Below are 22,108 nucleotides of genomic sequence, written 5' to 3'. Positions count from 1 at the left end.
CAGACTACCACCCCCACACCCATGCTTCCCAGACTGCCTTTAGAAGTCATCCTCCCGGGGCGCCTGGGTGGCACAGCGGTTAAGCGTCTGCCTTCGGCTCAGGGCGTGATCCCGGCATTATGGGACCGAGCCCCACGTCAGGCTCCTCCGCTATGAGCCTGCTTCTTCCTCTCCCACTCCCCCTGCTTGTGTTCCCTCTCTCGCTGGCTGTCTCTATCTCTGTCAAATAAATAAATAAAATCTTTAAAAAAAAAAAAAAAGAAGTCATCCTCCCTATGATACAAAAACCACCTAGATTTCGGCCTTGGTTTTCCCTTTACAATTATGTAGCAGCAACCTGATTCCCCTTGAAAAGTGAGATCATTTACCAGAGCCAGTAAAGCAACCTCCCAATTGTGTATTGGTTCAAGAGCATGAGAAGCCAAGTAGCCAAGTGACAGTCCTAATTCCAATTTACTGCTATCGTTGTTGTTTTCCTAGTAGAAATATTCCTTGCTTGGTTGCAGAAATAGAAAGCAAAAATTCAGAGTGTGCTATGAGGTATGATAGTAAGAGTGGCCATGCCCAGCTCCACTGCTTAGATCCAGGACCTATATATTGTGGCCAGGGGAGAAACAGCATCATACACTGGTTGTTGATTCAAGGCACTGACCGGGGCCACAAATGAATTTTCACTGGCTCTGGGTTGACATAACTCTTGGGGACATAAAATGCCATTGTGGTATTTAGGGACAGAAAGATCTAGGTTTAGGTACCAATTCTGCCACTTACTGAGATCTCTGATACCTTACTCAACTCCTCCGAGACTTATTTTACTCAGGTGTTGAATGAGAATTTTAAAATGCCAACAGGATCAACACATGGAAGCTGAAAATATTCAGGAAAAGGAACAAATCATGAGGTAGAGAGAAGGATTTAAAGCCAGGTGCTCAGTGAACAAATGACATGATAGCAATGAGAGGAGGTGGAGGGAAATATAGGCAAAGGGCATGAGCCTCAGAGAATCATGGACATTACTTCTGTGTTTTTGCTAATGTTCTCCCCAGCATTCCAGCTTCCTTCACATACAGAAATGCATCTTCCTTCACATACAGAAATCCTGCTCATCTTTCAAAGATCAACTCAAATGCTGCTTCTTCCATGAAGTTTTGTTCAATGGGAAATATTTATTGAGGACTTGCCATGAGCAGAATCCTGTGCTAAAACTATAATGAGGCCAAAATATCGAGTGACAAAAAGACTTAGAGGGAACTTAAGTGCATATTGCTAAGTGGCAGAAGCCAGTCTGAAAAGGTTACATACTATATGATTCTGACCATATGACTTTCTGGAAAAGGCAAAACTGTGGTAATAGTAAAAATATCAGTGGTTTCTGAGGATTAAGGAAAGGGAGGAAGGGGCGACTAGGTGGATTTTTAGGGCAATGAAATTATTCATTATAATACTGCAAAAGTGGATACATGCCATTATACATTTATCAAAATCTATAGAACTGCACAAAGGATAAACCTTAATATAAACTATTGGCCTGCATTAATAATAATGTCTCAATATGGGCTCATCAATTGTAACAAATGGACAACACTAATGCAAGATGTTAACAATAGGAGAAGGTGGTGGTGGAGGAAGGGTACATGGCAGTTCTCTGACCTTTCTGCTAAATATTCCTATAAACCTGAAACTGCTCTAAAAAAATCAAGTCCATTAATTCAAAAACTATAAAATGAGGTCTGCAATCTACTACTCTAAAATTGAAAATCTTTCTGAGATGCTGTCCACAAAATAATTTGCATGAGAGTGTGTGCTATATTAACTCACATAACATATTAACTCACAATAATGATAACAATTCATGTCGAAAAGAACTCTCTCTAAGGACAAGTCCTTGATGGAAGGGGAGATCTTGGATAAGAAGAGAGGAATTTGGGGGCATTCTGAACTATGCAGGCCATGGGATTAAAAGTGGCACAAATGATAATACATCCGAAGCAAAACTGTAGTTTGCTTTTTTTTTTTTTTTACATGTGATTATAGTTTTTAATTACCTAGCCTTGGGAAAGAAGAGAAAAATGAATATCAAATTTGTTTTTGAACTGCAGGTAACAACCTTGTACTTGTTATTACTAAATTATTTGCAAGGGTAATTTAGTTCTTAGAGCTACCAGACTCTATCTCCCTGAGAAGCTGAAATAGTCAGGTAAGTCCCTAACTCTGTTGTAATTTCCTAAGGGAAATTACCCTGCTTTTGCTGTCAGGAATGGTGGGTGCATGCAGGGGTGGGTAGGAACACTGGAAACAGTCTTGGCCAAGGGTGGGACTACATGGTGCATATCTTTGGTTGTTAAGATAATGTTCAACATAGGTTTTCCCTGGAACAACTATTTGGTCAAGGCCCAGAATCAGCCAAAGCCAGGTCTCAGAGGGTTCATTTATATTTTGTTCATCACTACATTTGCTAAAGCTGCCGTAACAAAGGACCACAGACTAGGCAGCTTAAAAAAAGGAAATTTATTTTCTTGTAGTTGTGGAGGCTAGAAGTCCAAGATCAAGGTGTTGGCAGTGTTGTTTTTATTTTTGTTTTTGTTTCTAAGCTGCTCTCCTTGGCTTGTAGATGGATGGCCTTCTTCTTCCAGTGTCTTTACATGGTCTTCCTGTGTGTCTGGGTCCTAAAATATGTAAGGACATCAGACATACTAGAGAAAGACCCACTCTAAATGTCTCATTTTAACTTATCTCCTTAAAGAGCCTACGTTCAAATACAGTTACATTCTGAAGGCCTGAGGATTAGAACTTTCACATATGTATTTTGGGGGTTCACAATTTGGTCCATAATAATCACCAACCATGTGTATTTTGAGACAGATGCTGACTGGGAGGACCTTCTGTTCTGGGACTGAGGGTAGGAAATTAGATCATCAGTTATTGCTGTTACTTAAGAACAGCAACTAAAATAATAATAGTTAACGTATATTGAACACTTACTGTTGGCCAGGCATTAGGCTAAATGCTTTAAATGGATTGGTGATGTCTGACTCAAGAACCCCTTATAACCTTCTTTGTGTACTTCACCAACAAATGAAGCTTTCTCCTTTCTCAAGAAGTAGATACTTCGTGGAGATACATCTATCCATGGGTCTCTCGTGTTTCTGCACATCTTGTGAGCAGAGGCATTGGCTGATTTTGTTCTTGAACTGTCTTTTCAAGGATTTTCACAGAGAAGTGCCTTGAAAGAGTGACAGCGTCGTCCTCAGGAATAACAGCTAGCATAATTATTCTCCATTATAAAAGGTTTGGGTTCCTTAAACTCAGGGTTCCTCTTTCTTTTTTTTAAGGGTTCCTCTCTTATAATACAATCTACCTTGACTGCTGATCTAACCTGGCCTCTGTGTGTTGCCCTGTAGGACTTGGAGTTCTAAAACTGGTACTTATACTTTGGTTACTCTGACTACTGTGACTAATAAAGTTCTTTGTCTCTGACCCAGGAGTCTTGCGTCTTCTACCAGCATCCAGGAAATTATAGCAAGCTAACATATTACATTACAAGTACGAAAATATATCAGACCCTTCAAGTTCTTGAGTCTCATTTAGTCTGGCCAAGTGAGTAGACTGGGGAAAGTGGGGATAAGTCATTTCCACTGAGTGGTTAAAATCACCAGGTTAGTTTTAATGGAACAGAGGGTTTATGTCCACGTATGAAGGAAATCATGCTAGAACAGGAGTCATGAGCCAGACTGTAGGAACCAGATTCTCTGCAGAACAGCTGGATCTCTCTCACAATTAATACAAAGTCATGGAAAGATTCAGGGGGGAGGGGGTGAACGGGGCAATGAGTCAAAAAAGGTGAATAGCTGTATTATTTTAGATAGATTGCACAGTGAAAAGCTTAAAGTATAGGAAGAATAGTTGAGAGAGCTCTGTCTGGACACAAGGTGATAAGAAATTGGACTTGAAAGATGAAAAGGAATTATAGACACAAAGAGAAAAAAGATGAAGGCCAAAGAATGAATGTTTATTGAGTCCCTGAGTTCCTATTTTGACAAGGAATGCAAGATAATGGCTTGTTGATTGACCGGAAGTGGGAGTTGCCCATTTATAAGCAAGCTAGCAGGGACTGAGACAGTAGGTATTGAGGCAAGAGATGCTAGTAGGAATGGAGCTTCACACAGGCAGCACATAAGCTTCTGACTAGTTGATTTAAGTCTCTCAATGTGAAGTCCTGGTGAGAAGCAAATTTTAAGTGGCCAATAAGACAGACTGAGGCAAACCAGAATGAATAGACAATGGAAAAGTCAATGACCGAGTAGCTACCAGGTGTGCTATGAGGTAATATCAGTGATCCAATCTAGTAAGTCTTACTGTTGTTGTAGAATCTTATGCCATATTTTATTCAACCTTTTATTTAGTTTACTCCAGCATTTTATTATAGGCAGCTCAAGTCCTTTCCAGGCAATTTTGCTCATGGGATAGTTCTCCTTTGGCTTCAGTTAGGCCTGCCTAGGATGGTGGGTCCTGATTTCTAACCTCAGAAATTCATTGACCTTTGTATTGGGTGTCAGATCAAAGCTGCAGTCCTGCAGGTTCAAAGAACACTGAATCAATAGTTCCTTTGGGAGTATCTTGATTATAATTTCCAGAAAATTACAGAGAAGAAGAACCTGAAAGCCAGAGAGGGGAAAAAAGATTTGAGGATGACATCAAAGTCCTATACTTGTCTGATGAGAATGATTGTTAGTGGCAGAAATATGACCCTTGGAATAGGGGCCCGTTTGTGGGGAGGAAGCAGTAAGATTCTCCACTTTCCCCTCTTGTACTTTCATACCTGTCCATATTATCATCACTACCAAAACCTCTTATTCTCTTCCTGTGCTTGTTAAATGGCTAGCAGTAGTGCCAAAGAATGAACAATGTTCTGAGCGGTGTTTTAGATTTTCAAACCATCAGAAGCATTTTCAGTTTACTCAATCCTGACCAGCAGCAGCAGTGAGAAAACAGAGACTCTCCTATTTCAAATATCAGAGATTAGACTGATTTTTTTTTAATGGTGGATGTGGAACCAAAGATCCAAATCACAGACTGAAAATACTCTAAAAACATAGCAAGTTTATTCTAAGATCAGTTATGTGTGGTGTGGTTAGCAATAAATACCATTAATGAACTATCTCTATCTCTTGCATGTTTTTCTCACCTTTTGCAATTACCTAACCTGTTTTTCCAAACAATGTTGTCCACACAAACATAAAGGTTTACACTTTCAGGCAACATCTTGTCATACAGCTTCATGACATCATGGATCTTTATCTCTTTTCACTGAATGGAAGGAAAGCAGGCACTTCAGACAGAGGCACAAATGCTTTGGGGACTGTTTCTTCAGTTGATTCTTATCTCACCAGAACTCTTTGGAGAGTTTACTAGGCTTTAAGTTCAGTTGTCTAATCAGTACACAGAAGGATTTATAACAGCACCTCCAAAACAGAGTACTTTCAAATTTAAAGAGATTTCTCCTTAGTTGCCCATATTAAAATCTGATTCTCTTCTTAAAGTGATACTCATCTCTGGTTATATAGTTTGTTTTTTCAAAGAGGAGGCTTAAATTTTTGTTTTTTGTTTTCATATTATTTAGTTACAGCTTCTAGAATCTATATTTAACAGATTCAAAGCTTTAAGCCAATAGTGTTTATAATTACGTTATCAAAGACATCATTTACAGAGAGTTATGACTAAAAAGAGACATATGACCACCATACGATCATCTGAAGCATACTGTGTATTATGGTAAGGACAACTAAGATAAGAAATTGAAGCCATAAATGTAAAAAAAGAAAAAAAACCCTAAAGGATCTAAATCGAGTTTTATGGCTTAAAACTAAGGAGGACAGGGGCAAAGGAGAGACCTAGAGGAAATCTAGAATCGCATGCTTCTGCTAATAAGTTGGCAAAACATATAGAGGAGTGCTTGGAGGTTTTATTTATTTATTTATTTTTTATCAATAGACTTTATTTTTAGAGCAGTTTTAGGTTTACAAAAGAACTAAGTAGAAAGTACAGAGTTCCCATATATCTTCTCACAACTGATAAGCCAATATTGACATATCATTATTAAGGCCCATAGTTTACACTGGGATTTACTCTTTGTGATGCATGGTCTATGAGTTTGGACAAATGTATAATAATATGTATCTGCCAGTAGAGTGTCATACAGAATAGTTTCACTGTCCTAAAAATCCCTTATATTTCTCTTATTCATCCCTTTCTCCCTGTCTCCCCGCCAAACCCATGGGAACCACTGATCTTTTTACGGACTCTATAGTTTTGTATTTTTCAGAACATCATACAGCTGGAATCATACAGAATGTAGCCTTTACAACTGGCTTCTTTTACTTAGCAATATGCATTTAAGATTTTTCCATATCTTAGGGCACCTGGGTGGCTCAGTAGATTGAGCATCTGACTCTTGGTTTCAGCTCAGGTCATGATCTCGGGATCATGAGATCAAGTCCCTGCTCCCTGCTCAGCATGGAGTCTGCTAGAGATTCTCTCCCTCTGCCCCTCCCCCACTTGTACATGATCTCTCTCTCAAATAAATAAATCTTTTTAAAAAAAATATTCTTCTGTATCTTTTCATGTCTTGTTAACCCATTTCTTTTTATTGGCAAGTAATATTCCATTGTCTGGATGTACCACAGTTTTTCCATTCACACACTATGAACATCCTGATTGCTTCCAAGTTTTGACAATTTTGAATAAAGCTGCTATAAATATCTGTGTGTAGGTTTTTGTGTGGACGTAAGTTTTTATCTCCTTTGGGTAAATACCAAGGAATGTGACTGCTGGATCATATGCTAAGTGTATATGTGGTTTTGTAAGAAAATGCCAAACTGTCTTCCAAAGTGACTATACCATTTCATGTTCTTACCAGCAACAAATGAGAGTTCTTGATGCTTTACAGCATTGCCAGCATTTGCGGTTGGCTATTCTAGGTCTTTTACTTCTCCATATAAACTTTAGAATCAGTTTGTTGAAATCCACAAAATAACTTGCTGGAACTTTGACTGGGATTGCACTGGATTTATCAATCAAATTAGGAAGAATCAACGTCATAACAATATTAAGTCTTCTAATCCATGAATGTGGAATATCACTGCATTTATTTGGTTCAGCTGTTGGTGTTTTAAGTGATTACTCATCCCTCTGTAGACTTAACACTATGAAAAATCAAAAGGAATGTGAAGGTTTGTGTATTTTGCCATGGAGAGGTATCCCAGACAAGCTTCTCAGGGAGTGGGGTTATCAGGACAGAGGGGCATAAAGTGTAGAGGAACAGGCAGGCAGAAGACCCAGGGGTATTTCCTTTGATGAGAGAAAAAGGGATTTGTAAAAATCCATCTGTCCTGCCTTCTATAAGTGGTAAACATGAACACTTAACATGTCCTATAACCTCTTAGAAGGTGCTCAGGAACAGGGTGGGGAGTGCCTTGTAGAAGTGTGTCTAACAGTCAATGAAGCATGAGGACTCAGAAAAAAAAAACTGATTATTCATATAGTCAGAGTTATATCTTTGTTATAGTTTTCTATTCATGGTCATTGCGCTCAATCTTTTGTTGTTGTTCTATAGTTCTTGAATATTCTGTTTCATCTTTTTCATTCTTTTTCCCCTTTGCATTTCAGTTTAGAAGTTTCTATTGACATTTCTTCAAGTTCACTGATTCCTTCCTTGGCCATGTCCATTCTACTAATGGGACCATCAAAGGCATTCTTCATTTTCAGTACAGTGTTTTTTATTTCTAGCAGTTGCTTTTGATTTGTTCTTAGAGTTTTACATCTCTCTGCTTATATCACCCATGTGTTCTTGCATGTTGTCTACTTTTCCTTAGTGTATTTATCATAGTTGTTTTAAATTCTTGAATTGATACTTCCAACATCTGTGGTATATCTCAGTATGGTTCTGGTTCTTACTATGTCTCTTCAAGTTGTGGGGTTTTTTTATTTTGCTTTGCTTAGTTTTGTTGTTGTTGTTTTGTCTTTTAGGATGCCTTGAAACTTTTTATTGACAAGCTGAACATGATGTGCTGGGTATAAAGAATTGAGGTCAAATGGGCCTTTAGTGTGAGGTTTTATGTTTAGGTAGGAGTTAGGCTGTGTTTATTGTCACTACAGGTGTCAGAGGCTGAATTTCCCTCTGGTACCCTTGTTTTCATCTTCCCTGTTGTCTTTTAGTTTCCGTTGAGATTTCTTCTTAAATATGAGGCATGCAGTCCTTTCCATTGTAATCTCCTATTATTATACAGGAGCCTACTGATGTACTAATTAAAGTGTATGTGTGTGTGTGAAGGGGGTTAGTTCTATACTCTGACCGATTAGGTTTCAGTTTTTTAGTGAGGGTGTGCCCCTGAGCTGTGGCCTTCATATGTGCTTCTCACTAACCACACTTCCTTGGGTGAGATAACACTGGAGGATATAAGAGTTGGGTACTTCCCTTCTCCTACATAGAAAGCTACAGTGGGCTACAGTCGGATATTTCCCTTTCCCCAAGCTGGTTAGGCTCTGATAAAAGAGTTTCCCTTGAGGACAGGCCTTTTTAAGAAAAGAATGCTCTGTGTACATATCAAAGTAGCTATTCTTCCCTTCACCCTACCAGAAGAGGAGATTCTTCTATAATCTTCACTGTGAGAATATGGTAGGCCTCCTGGAGGTAAAATTCGCAACTGTGTACCTTCCTAAGTCCGGGCCCCTGGAGTTTTAAATTCTCCATCTTTCTACTCTGAGCCTCCAGCAATTCGTCACTTAAAGGTTAAATTTTCCTATCTCAGTACCAGCTCCAGTGGTGATTTCTGCTCCTGGGCTTCTACTTAAGTTGTGAGTCTCTCTATCAGCCTGTCTGTCCCTCCGATTTTGAGAGTAATGGTTGGCCCTGTAACCGCAATTCTCTAGCGTATCTAAGAAGAGTTTTTGATTTTCAGTTTCTTTAGCTGTGTGTGTAGGTGATGTGGTGTGGTATGTGGGGTGTGTGTGTGTCTGTGTGTGTGTGTATGTATGTACGTGGGTGGTAAGAACTCACGTGAAAATTTCCAAGTTCTTGGAAACCAGAAGTCCACCCATCCACTTATTTTTGAAGTAGCACTTCTTGAGAGATCTCCTAAAGGAAGTCACTGCATGAAGACACATGGATGTCCCAAACTAATAACCTGTCAATCCTTTTAATCAGTATTTTAGAAATATTTGTTGAACATTTGTGTTTTTGGAGGTGGTAGCTATGAGGAATGTCTTATTTTTTTTTCTTCTTTGTAGCATTTTCTCTTTGAATAACAGTGAATCAAATTTGGCTAGTTACATCAGGACATCGGAGTTACCACACCAGTATCATATTTCTGATTTATTCCAAGAATGCTTTAATGCCGCTCATATACTGCACATATGAGATTATGTCACTGTTCTGTTTCTCACTGCACTTAAACTTTAAATTCCTTACCATGCTTCTGAGGCCCTATACTACGTGGCCTTCCCTATTCTTTTACCACCCCCCTCCCATACACATTACCACTCTCCTCTTTGCTCCTTCTGCTCCAAACAGGCCAAGCTCATTTTCAACTTAAGACTTTTGCACTTATCATCTCTGCCTGGAATGCTTACCCCCCCAGATCTTCCATAACTGGCACCTTCTCATAACTCATGTGCTAAGTCAATAGTCACCTCCCAGGGAAGGCTTGCCTGTCTGTCCTGTCTGAAATACTCAGTTTCATCATTGTTTCCCACTTCCCTTCCAGGCAAGCTCTACTCTGTTAGTTTGCTTTATTTTTGTCATAGCTCATAACACTATTGAAATTATTTATTAATACCCTTATCAATTTTTTGTCTCACCAATACACTGCAAATGCCTTGTGCAGCCTGAACTGTCTTCCTTCTAATCTAATTCTGTACCCCCAGCTGGCAGGCTTCATTTCCAGATACAGAGACAGAGAATACCAAGCTCACTAACCCTCTTTTCCTCCAAAATGCTTCCCATTGCCCAGCGGGGCTAAATCAAGAGCAGATACATTGAACACTGAATTACAGAATTTGCCTCCCCTTTTCTCAAGGAAATTGGAGCAGCTACAAACTGTGGTGGCAATTGGCTTCTCAATATCTATCCTCTGTTGTTCAGGGAGATTACACATCCATCACTAGATGATGGATAATGATTGCTCTAAGGCCAGTGTGACAATTCTATTTTCCACTTTCCCAGTGTCCTTTGTAGCCAAAGGTTATCATGACATAGTTCAAAGCAAGGAAATCTGCGCAGAAGTCTGCTGGTGTTTCTGGGATGGCATTTGCATTCTGTTTACAGTGAAAATAGCCAGCAGGCATTGTTTTTCTCCTATATCCCCTCTACTGCCTTGCTGAAGCTGGAGCAGGTATTTAAATATCACTGAGGTAACGAGCCAGAGGTCAGAAGCTCCCACACTGAGAGTGATGAAAATATAGGTGAAAAGAGCCTGAGGCTCTGATGGTGTCATTCAACAGCTGAACACAAGTCAACAACCACCCACCCCCAGACCTGTCACATTATACACACACACACACACACACACACACACACACACACACATTCTTTTACTTTCAGCATATATATATATATATATATATATATATATATATATATATATACATACACACAAACACACAACATATTCTTTTACTTTCAGCTCCACATGTTCATATTCATATCCATCGCTAATAGTGTATGATTCTTGGAAGCAAGGTACTGCAAGTTGGTTACAAGCCATAAAACGTGGAAAATGACTGAATAAAGGAGATAGAGAAGTGGTGGGTGAGAATCCAAGCATTGCATGTTGGAAAGCATTGACCCTCATTTTGCAGCAGCAAAACATCTGGCCAAACTGTCAGCTGCTGAATCTTGGTACATAGATGCTTTGCCAATCTAGACTAAAGTGTTACGGAAAGTGTTAGGAAAATGTAAGGTGATGTATAGCACTTCCTGTGATACTTCAAATCACTTACCCCATTTATTCTAATTAATGAATAAAGCATATGTAAAATTATATAAATCACAAAATTAATTATTGCCAGATCAGAAACACTATTTTCTATTCTATGTAAATTGTAAAGTTTAACTTAGAAATCCGCTTATAAAGTAACTTTGCCTCCAAGAATGGCTTAGATTAGTAAATTAGTGTTTTTAGTCATTAAGTAAATAGGTAATTACTTATCTGATTATTGATATCCAATAAGCATATTGATGCTAAGTTGTTACCAAAGATTGGACAAGCAAAATATTAACGTTACTGGTTTATCAACATTTTAGAAATAGGTGTCTCGGAGAGTAATTTATCCTTTTGGTACTCTGAGATCTGTGAATGTGTCAAAAGATTCAAATCGTCTCACTTGTCTGCTTCTTTCTTAACAAACACCTTTCAAAAATATACCTCTCAAGGGAGGTAGAGAAGACAGTTTCGATCTAGAACAATTTCCTTTACCTTTGGTATGCGGACTACGGGCTAGGGGATTCTCAGCAACATGAGGTAATGCTGGGCTCATGGGTTACCTGAGTGACCCATAGTATAGGGTACTATGCTATAGTAGGGTACAGAGAAATAGGGTACAGAGCATAACACAGGGAAATTGGGAGCTCGTTCTCAGAAGGCCTATATAGGCATGTTCACAGATAAATAAAAACCAAATTCAATAAGGCTCACCAGTCTCAGGAAGTTGAACACACAACCTTAACCCCAAAAGTCAACACAAGCAGAAACTCACCAAATTTGTTCTGTTTTAACTGGTTGCTCTTAAGTAAGACAATTCAGTCTGTCCATGTTGTCCTTGTACTTGAACAAGGCCTTACATACTGGATATTTATGACAATGGTGGGGTTAAAAGGCTACTGTGCTCTTTAGTTCTTTTAATTTTTTAATGGAGTAGTAATTTGAATCATGGGACAGGAGAAAGGTCAGAGACAGCCCTCAGGTAAGCCAAGGAAAGAAGTAATTCTGAACCAAAGTTGCTCACAATTGCATACTTTTTATTTCAGTACATTTTACAGAAGATTGAATCAGTTATAGCCAAAGGATATTTTCCCTTGACCCTTTTAACAATTTCATCTGCCCTTTATCATCTTAGTCATTAGCTAAGCAGAAACTTTTACCCATTTTCAGATTGAAACAGAAGTCCTTCACTAGTGGGTGGGCCTCTTTTTTGGGCCAGGAAGTAACTTGTATGTGTTTCAGATCAGGCTGACTGCAGAAACAGAACGAAGACTGATGACATGGTGTCAAGCAGAGTACATAAACTGAGAATCCTTCTTCTAACAGCTGGGATTCCAGTAGTTAATAGCACCAAACATTCAGCAGTATGAATCTGTTACATCACTGATTGCCTCAGAGTCAAGAAAACACTTAAGATGAGCAAAGAATACTGAAAAAGCCTCGTGGAATCATTTTTACAGGGAGGTGATTATAAGCACATTGCAGTATCTATTCAAGAAAAAGAATATCTGAGCGGACTTTGAACTGGAATTTTAAACTGAGTTTTTCCATAAGGCAGAGTCAGAAAATAAAAAGCAATGTGAGTGAGATCATATATTAAGACATTACCATGTGGGGTTTTTTTTCCCTTTATTTTCCCTTTGTCCCATCCATTTCTAAAGAGTTGACTCTGAGCTTATGGCTTCCTTCAGGTGGTGGGGTAGGGTGCAGAATTAGGATTGCCTGACACACAAGTCCTCTCTTGGCTGCACTTCCAAAAGCCTATGGCCAAAAGGAGGAGAGGATTCATGCATATAGGAGAAGAAACATTTTGTGGAAGTAGAAGTGAATGTGGGGACCCCAACCCAAACTGACAGATTCTCCATGAACTAAGGGAGAGAGAGATAGAGACATCTGTGGGTCCACAGAGCAGAGGGGCTCTAGACTCTGCTTCTCAGTAACTTCTCTAGAAAGATGCTTCTGCTCTGGAGGGAATGCTGCATGGCATGTCTAGCAAAGTGGATAAGATAGCCCAGGGAGGTGCAGAAGTAGCAAAGGGACACTGTAGTCAGGAGCAAGAGAGTCTGAGAGCCACTGATCAATGACCAGGGTGTCCCTTGCCCCAGGGCTTTGAAGCTGCATTAGAACCTCCTGCAATGGCAGGAACTCAAAGGAGAGAAGGAAACATTGGAAATGGCTGGCATTAAAGGATTAAAAATTGAGTTGCATGAAAGAAAAATTTTGAAGTTTTATTTCTCCCATTTCTAAGCTTTTCACTGAGTTTTATACCCACCAAACTGTTCCTTCCCAGTCAATCCCTGCAATCCCCAACCCCCATCCTGAAGTAACCACTATATTGATTTCTAATGCCATAAGTTAGTTTTGACTTCTCTAGACTTTCCTACTAAACAGGATCATACACATGTTCTCCTGAATCTCTGGCATCTTCCTCACAGCATGTTTTTGAGTCTTGCCTATGTTGTTACAAGTTTAGAACTTAGTGGGTTTTATTGCTAAGTAGAATTCCATTGTACTAATAAACAATTTGCCCATTCTGTTGATGATTCTTTAGGTTGTTTCCTGTTTTTGGCTTTAGAGTGAATATAAAGATTTGTGTACATGTCTTTAGTTTAAAAAAAATACAATTCTAAATAAGCCATGTTTCAAGAAAGAAACCACAATGAATGATGATGAAAACAAAACCTTAGAATTGAATTACATTGCAAGCACTACATAAAACTTGTGGGAATGCAATAAAAAAAAGTGCTTTGAAGAAAACTGATTGCCTTACATGCTATAATTTGTCATTTTTAGCCGTAAAAGAAGGCCATAGCCTAAAAAATGAATGATTAATGATTTAGTCCCAACCATGAGGGAGTAACGAGTAACTTATCTTTCTGCTGTAAACAACTATAAACCTGTACAAAATGTATGAAGTAACTATTTTCAGGCTATGGGTGACAGGCAGAACAAAGTTACAAACTTTGAGGAAAAAAAAAACACACGATGCTCACCATTCATGATGGTTTTCTGTCTGGGGTGCTTTTCAAACTGTAGCACAAAGAAGAGGTGTCCAAATAGAAAGCAGTGTATGGTAGAAGACAGAGATGGGAACTCAGAGCTGCTGTAGATGGTAGATGGGGTTTGCAGGATGGCCACTGCAAAAATGAAGAACTTCAGAAAACTGCACTGAAACCTCCTTTAGATCTAAACCAACACTCATCAGAGTATGGGCTGAGTGAGACTCTGAGAAGCATGGTGAATGGTGAGTGGGGTGCTGAATGGAGGGTGGATGTTCTGGGGGTGAAACAATGCAGGAGGCATTGGAGTGCTGAGTTGGTAAAATATATAGATAGTATGTGTTAGATTTTCCTACATATTTTTTAAAAGATTTATTTATGTTAGAGAGAATGAGCAAGCACAAGCAGTGGGGGGCGGGGCGCAGAGAGAGAAGGAGAGAATCCTCAAGCAGACTCCCTGCTGAGCATGGAGACCATCACGGGGCTTGACCCTAGGACCCCAAGATCATGACTTGAGCTGAAAGCAAGGGTCAGCTGCTCAACCAACTGAGCCACGCAGATGCCCCAGAATTTTCCTACAAATGTATCGATTTACTGTCTACCATTCCGTCTTGCATCCCCAACTGTCCTTCTAGAATCATTTTCCTTCTTTTTAAAGTCAATAATTAAAAGTTCTTTTGACAAGTTTCTTGGAAGTAGGCTCTCCCATTTTCTAAATTCATAAATATTTTAGTTTACTTTTATCCCTGAATAACAGTTTTGTGGAATGCTGAATTCTAGGCTGAATTATTTCCTCTCCACATTTTATAATTATTATTCCATTGGATTTTAAGTTCCATTTCTGCTGTGGAGAAGTCTGTCCTCATTTACCATAGTCTGTCTTTCTCTATGGCCATTTGTAAGATCTTCCTGTACCTTTGGTATATAGTTCCTCTGCATGTTCTTAAACTCTTTTATTGTCTTGCTTGAGATACACTATACTTCCTGTGTCCTCCATTTTTTTAAAGCTTTGCAAAATTTTCCATCATTATCATTTAAAATATTTTCTCTCCTCCATTTTTTTCTCTTTTATCTCTCTAAGACACTATTCATACATTAGATCCTTTCATTCAACCCTCCTTGTCTCTCAACCTCTCTTTCATACTTTCCTTCTTGATATCTCTCTTAAGTAAATGTTTAAATTTTTCAGATATACCTTCTCTTTGGCTGTATATAATCTATTAAACTCATCCATTGTGTTTTGACATCAACAATTATATTTTTAATTTCCAGAAATTCTGCTTCATGTTAAGGTTCTCTATGAGTTCTTAACATTTCATTATTATAACTGTGTCCTTAAAATTGTCTTACAACTATTCTGCATTCTGTATCTGATTGCTCTGGTATCCACATATTTAAGACCCTAAATTGACTGTAATTTCCACTCCACAGTTTGTCACCTCAATAATGTGGCAATTATTGGGGCACCTGGGTGGCTCAGTTGGTTAAGCATCTGCCTTTGGCTCATGTCGTGATCCTGGAGTCCTGGAATCAAGTCCTGCATCAGGCTCCCTGCTCAGCAGGGAGTCTGCTTCTCCCTTTGCCCCTCACCCTGCTCATGCTCTCTCTCGCTCTCTCTCAAATAAATAAAATCTTTTAAAAACTAATGTGGAAATTACTATTTCTAAGATCATGCTTGCTTTTAGTTCTTTAGTCCTAAGTGGAGGAACTTTATTCATATAGGAGGCTGTTTCTTCTGAAGGTAGTTCCCTGCCCTCTGGCTTCCCACTGTCCTAATGTCCCCATTGGGAGGAGACACAGTAATTCTTCTTCCAGGTGATCCACTGACATTCATTCAACAAATATTTTTTTAGCATCCCATTACATGCCTGGCACAATTCTAGCTGCTTGGGTGTAACATAAGAAAAATACTATAGGCCAAAAGTTAAGAAGTGCTTTGGGAAAAGTTAAAGCAGTTTAGGAGGATAGGAAGTATCTTAGCAGATGCTAAGACATATGTCTGTTATGCTGGAAGAACTACAAAGAGAACAACATGTCAGAAAAGGAGAGAATAATGGGGAGAGAGGTAGGAGATGATGTTAGAAATGGTATATCAAATCCTTAGGGCTTGGTAGGCCACTGTAAAAATTCTGGCTTTCATTTCCATAAGATGGGAAGGCACTGGACGTTTTGAGCAGGACAGTGACATAATCTGACTTGGGATATAACAGGATCACTATGGAGTCTGTGTTAAAAATAAATGATAGGAAGAGAAAAGAGGTGGTGCAAGCGGATCAGTTACAAGGTTATTGTGATTACCCAGGTGAGAGGACAATGGGGTAGACCGGTATGACAGCAGTGGAATTTACAGCAAGCAATCAGATTTCAGATATAGTCCAAAGGCTGAGCCAACAAGATTTGCTGATGGATTAGATATGAAATGGGCAGTGAAAGAAAAGGTCCATAGATAACTCTGAAAGACTGAACAATTGGCAGGATGGAGTTAACATTTACTGAGAAGGCAAAGGTGGCCAGAGAAGCAGATATTGTACAGGAGAAGGAGGAAAGGTAAATTTTGAACATGGTAAGTTTGAGATATTTGTTAGACACCCGAATGGAGATGTCAAACAATTAGTCAGATATATGAATTTGAAGTTCAGGGAGAGGTCAGGGCTGGAGATATGAATTGGGAATCTTCAGCATATAATAGTATTTAAACCATAGGACTAGATGGGTCATCTTGAGACTGAGTGTAGCCAGAGGGGGGAAAGAGACATAAGCACCAAACTCTTGAACACCCCAATATTAAAAGGTAGAGGGGATGAGCAGGAGTAGGTAAAGAAGACCGAGACTCAGTAGCCATAATAGTAAGGGGAAAACTGGGAGAAGCACAGGAAACAAGTGGTTGAAATAGGAAAGAGTAATCAGCTGCTTCCAATGTGATTGGGAAGGCAAGTATGATGAGGTCTGAGATTTAACCCCACTGAAGTAGGTTCAGGAGGGAATGGCAAAAGAACTGAATGAGTCTGGATGATTTTAAAATTTTGTTATGCTTGAAAGAGGTGCATGGAAATGAAGTGGTCTGGTAGGGAATGTGGGGTCAAGAGAAAGTTTTACTTTTTAACAATCGCATTTTGTATACTAATGAGAACGAACGATCCAGTAGAAAAGGAGAGGCAAGAGAGAGAAGGAGAATTTCTGAAGTGATGTCACTGAGTAGGAAAGAAGAGATTGGATCTGGTGCAGAGGGAGGAACCATAGCTAGGAACATGGACACTTAATTCGTAGTAACAGAAGGGTGAGTAGGGCATATAGGTGCAGGTATTGGGATATGCAGTGACGAAAACTTGTGTAAGTTTTCCTTTGATTTTTTTAGAGTAAAGCAGCCTCAGGAAAAGAAAACCACTCCATTTTTCCAAGACTTTGTGCAAGCAGGGAAGGGAATGCAGAGTTGTGAGCTGCTTGTTGGACTGTTGAAGACCTGTCCCAACACACCCAAAGAGCTTCTCAGCAAAGGCTGATAGAGATACTGGATTAAAGCATTTAAGGAAATCTCCATCCAATTCTTAGCTGATCACCAAGCTACCTGAGCAGAGACTTCAGTGGTCACACATGAAAGAATAAAGACTTTTAAAGAATTAGTCCAGTAAAGGTCATAAACAAATAGAAACAACAACAACAAGAACCCCTATAAGGAGGAAATCTCATTTCCCAAACTGTCATATTAGATTATTGACAATGCCCAGTTTTCCACAAAAAAATTATCAGACATGCAGACAAATGTGGGAAAGTAATGCACATACAGAGGAAAAAAAAAAAAAGCTTCCAATAGAAGCTGCCCCTGGGGAAGGTAGGTGGTAGAATCACCAGAGAAAAATGTTAAATCAGCTATTATTAAGTATGTTCAAAGAACTAAAGAAAACCATCCTCAAAGAACTAAAGGACAGTGTGAGAATCATGTTTGTCAAATATCAATAAATAAATAGAAATTTTAAAAGAGAACCAAATAGAAGTTTTGGAGTTAGAAGTGAAAAATTCACTAGAGGGGCTCGACAGATTGAAATAGATGAAAATAATTATGGAACTTGAAATTGTCCAGTCTGAGGAACGGAATGAAGAAAGAATGGGGAAAAATAAACAGAGCCTCAGAGACCTGTGGGACATTATAAACCACACCAACATATGCATAATGGGAGTTCCAGAAAAGGAGGAAAGCGAGAAAGGGGCAGAAAGTATATTTGAAGAAATAATGGCTGAATGCGAGATTACCCCAAGGCCTACCTTATTTTTCACCTTATCTTCTTCAAAATTTATATTCTTGCCCTAAAGGACCATTATAAGTTGCAGCCACCTGATCTGTTTCCTACTTTTTGGCTTCTAGTCTGCCTCACCAGTCAAAAATAAAACTACAAAACAAAAGGGAAAAGAAAGCAGGCTTTGGAGGATCTTCTAATTTGAATTCCCTCTCTATCATTTATTAACTAGGTGACCCGGGACATTACTTGTCTTCTCCAGGCCTCAGTTTCTTCAATTACTGAAATGCAGATAATGGTACTTTCTTCACAGGATTGTTGTGAGTTTAGAAATTATATAGATAAAGTATCTGGCCCTTAATAAATACTAATTAACTTTCCTCCTATGCCCCTTTCTTTTGGTTAGCTTATCAACTTAAGAGAGTGGTTTCAAAAAAAGTGGCAAATTTCTTCAGGGTGAGTTAAAAAAAATTTGTCAACTGAACTCAATATCTAAAAAATCTATCTTTACTCAGGTGGAAATATGAGGAGAAAAGCTGACACACTACATCTATAGATTCTAATAGGACTGGGGAGCCAGAGCCAGGGGACAATGCAGAGCTGAGAGCTAGATAGGGGCTGAGACCAATAAGCACAAAAGAGCAGCTTGAATGATCCACTAAAATTGAAAGGGCTCAGAGTAGAAATGCCACCATGATAATAAAAGCAAGAACAGTGGTTTGAGTGGAAAGGGGAAATGATCCAGGGCAAAGACCTAGAAGAGGTGCTATTGACTTCTTTCCCCCTTTTTTCCTTTTTTAAGTGTTAAGGACAGATAGTAATTTACTGACCTGATAGTAATGTACTGACTGACAAAAGTGACCTATATAGTTTTTAAATTTGGACTGAACTCCAAGAATTCCTGAATCCTCCACAGAATACATATTACACATTTTCTGACACTCATACCATCACTCCTCATTCTGGGTCTGTAATCTACATCCAAAGACTAGTGTTGCACACTTATTACAAAGGCCCAATGCCAAGGATGGAGTCTGAGTCACCGAGAGCACATCTGATGTGGTGTCACAGCCAGGTTGTGAGAGGCCTGAAGCCAAAGACCCCATTTCCTGTTTCCCATCTTCTAGTTTTGCCTAGTAACTTACCTATGTAGCCAACTCTAAGGTCAATCCCAAGGAATTCAGTATGGCTTTCCCTCAACTTACAATGGGGTCACATCCCAGTAAACCCATCGTAAATTGAAAATATCATAAGCCAAAAAATGCATTTAATACACCTAACCTAGCTTAGCCTAGCCTACTTTAAACACGCTCAGAACACTAACATTGGCCTACACTGGGCAAAAGCATCTAACACAAAACCTATTTTATAATAAAGTATTAAACATCTCATGTAATTTATTAAATACTGTACTGAAAGTGAAAATCACAGTGGCTGTCTGGGTATAGAACAGTTGTCAGTGTATTGTTTGTTGACGCTTGCGATCATGGGCTATTTGCTGTTGCCCCCGCCCAGGATCATGAGAGAGTACAGTACCACATATCAGTAGCCTGGGAAAAGATCAAAATTAAAGATTAAAAGTATGGTTTTTACTGAATGCATATGGTTTCTGCACTACCGTGAAACTAAAAAAACTGTAAGTCAAACCATTGTAAGTGAGGGACTATCTACATACCAGAAGCCTCAATCTCATCACCTACAGACAATCTCAAATCTTATTGCCTACAGACCTGGTGTTTTACTATATAAGAGATGAAACCGGGATGTCTTTGAAGTCTATGATCACAGTGCATCATTAATCCCTACTCATCCATGCCATATGGATGGGCCCCTGATTCTTTGCCCTATAATTCATATTAATTCCATCCTGGCTCTTCTCCACAGGTCTTCTCTCCTATTCTTGATATTCTCCCCATTCTCTGGTGAGGTGTCTTTTGGGAATAAACACATAACCATACTTGGACTGCTTGCCTGCCTATCAGCAACACCTAAAGTGTGAACTACCCCACCAGCCAAATGTCTGATCCAAGCTGGAGTTTGCCATAATGTGGCGGACATTGAAGACGGCCTCCCCAGCATCCCTTCCTGTTTTATATTGCAGTTTCTACTTCTTCCCCATGCAGGCCATGTGCTTTAGGAAAATCCAACTCCACTGCCTTAGCTCTGAGACTCAGCTCCCTAAGGCAGCATGTCTCAACCCTCACTACATATTAGATTCGTATTGGGAGACTTTTAAAAAATACCTATTGCCTGGGCCCCTTGCACAGAAATTCTGACTTAATTGGTCTGGAGTGGGGCTCAGGCCAGGCATTAGTTTTTAAAGTTTCTCAGATTATTCTAGTGGGCATCTACTATGAGTTGAATTGTGTCTGCAAAAAGTTTATTTGTTGAAGTCTTATCTATTGGTGCCTCATAATGTTACCTTATTTGGAAATAGGGTCATTACAGCTATAATTAATTACAATTATTGGAATATGGTAGCTTCTTATCCAATATGACTGGTGTCCTTATATAAATGGGAAATTTGGACTATGACACATATATAGAAAGAATGCCATGTGAAGATGAAAGCAGAGATTAGGGTGATCAGGCAGAAGCCAAGGAACACCAAAGATTGCCAGAAACCACCAGAAGCTAGCGTGGAGACCCAGAACAGACTCCCCCAGAAGGAACCTACCCCACTGTTGACACCTTAATCTTGGACATCTAGCCTCTAGAACCATGAGACAATAAATTTCTGTTGTGTATGCCACCCAGTGTGCTGTACTTTGTTACAGCAGCCCTTGCAAACGCATATAGCAATCAAGACTAAAAAACCACTGGTAGAACTGAGGACTCAGGGAGCCAGGTCTAAACCCAATAAAACAAGATATTCCCCAGGCTACAGGGGCCACTTCAAAATTATACCAATGAGATGTGAGGGCAGATATGCCAAAGAGTTCTGTAAAAGATGTTACACTGATTTTAAAAGAAAGAGCCACCAGATACTCTCTCCTTTCTTTCCAGATGCTATGGCATATTGGTATAAACTCTAGAACTACTGCAGCTATTCTGTCACTTGAGAGAAGTCAGTTTAAGAACAAAGCCAACACAAGGATAACGGAATCACAGAGAAATACAGCCAGAGCTGGCCATCAGACCAGACTAGAAGCGTTGTCCTTTGTCTTCAGTTACACAAGTGATACATTTACTTAATAAAATACTTTGAATTATTTTTTTCTTGTGTCCGGATACTAATGCCTTATTATTCATTTCGAAATAAAAGTTTTTTAAAAATTTTTCAGTTAGTACCAAAGGATGTAAAAGCCAACTGTAGCCCCAAACTCAGCTTCCCATTTCCACATCCCAGAGGAAAATTCCATTTATAATCTACAGTGTTTTATTCTAGGATTTTTCATCTTTCTACTTGTACTAGCTTTATCTAATCCATTCTCTCTCTCCTTTTTCTCTAATGGAATCATTTATATATCTATATACATATTTTATGTGTGTAAATATGTGAGTATATAAAATATATATATTTCTTTATAGTTCTAAATACTTCAACTTTCTTTTTTCACTTAATAGCATTTTGGACACCTGTCCACAGAGATAGACTTCATTTTTAATTGTTGCATAATTTTTCAAATTATAAATTAATAATTAGCTTTACTAGTCCTCAACTGATGGTCATTAAGATTATTGCTAGATTTTTGCTGCCATGAGCAACTTTGCACATATTATTGTGTATTGCTGAGAATAAATCTGAAGGATATATTTCCAGTGATGATGTGACAGCCATAGCTAGATGTCCACCAATGTCCACTCTCCCTTTCTTTTTTGCTAACCAAACCCCAATTTTGTGTGGGGTGCAAAGTGCCCTGTTTCCAATGCTCAGCTTCCTGAACTCCTTTGCACTTGG

At 39.0% G+C, this 22,108-nt stretch overlaps 1 protein-coding gene across 6 annotated transcripts in view; it reads right to left on the bottom strand.

Annotated features, from left to right (window-relative positions):
* LOC113251236 (uncharacterized) overlaps nucleotides 1-22,108 on the bottom strand; it is a 573,820-nt gene that overhangs the window by 298,133 nt on the left and 253,579 nt on the right. Inside the window, exon 2 of one of the 6 annotated variants that reach the window (XM_057309353.1) lies at nucleotides 13,970-14,113. The exons of the other annotated variants lie outside the window; for them this stretch is intronic. Within the exon in view, the coding sequence (XP_057165336.1) occupies nucleotides 13,970-13,976 (7 nt within the window). The 5' untranslated portion in view covers nucleotides 13,977-14,113. The remainder of the gene's footprint in view (nucleotides 1-13,969; nucleotides 14,114-22,108) is intronic. 6 annotated transcript variants of the gene reach the window in all.

Source organism: Ursus arctos, unplaced genomic scaffold (assembly GCF_023065955.2).
Source record: "Ursus arctos isolate Adak ecotype North America unplaced genomic scaffold, UrsArc2.0 scaffold_10, whole genome shotgun sequence".
Classification (NCBI taxonomy): Eukaryota; Metazoa; Chordata; class Mammalia; order Carnivora; family Ursidae; genus Ursus; species Ursus arctos.
Note: the sequence above shows the minus strand (reverse complement) of the source record. Positions and strands in the feature narration are given on the sequence as shown.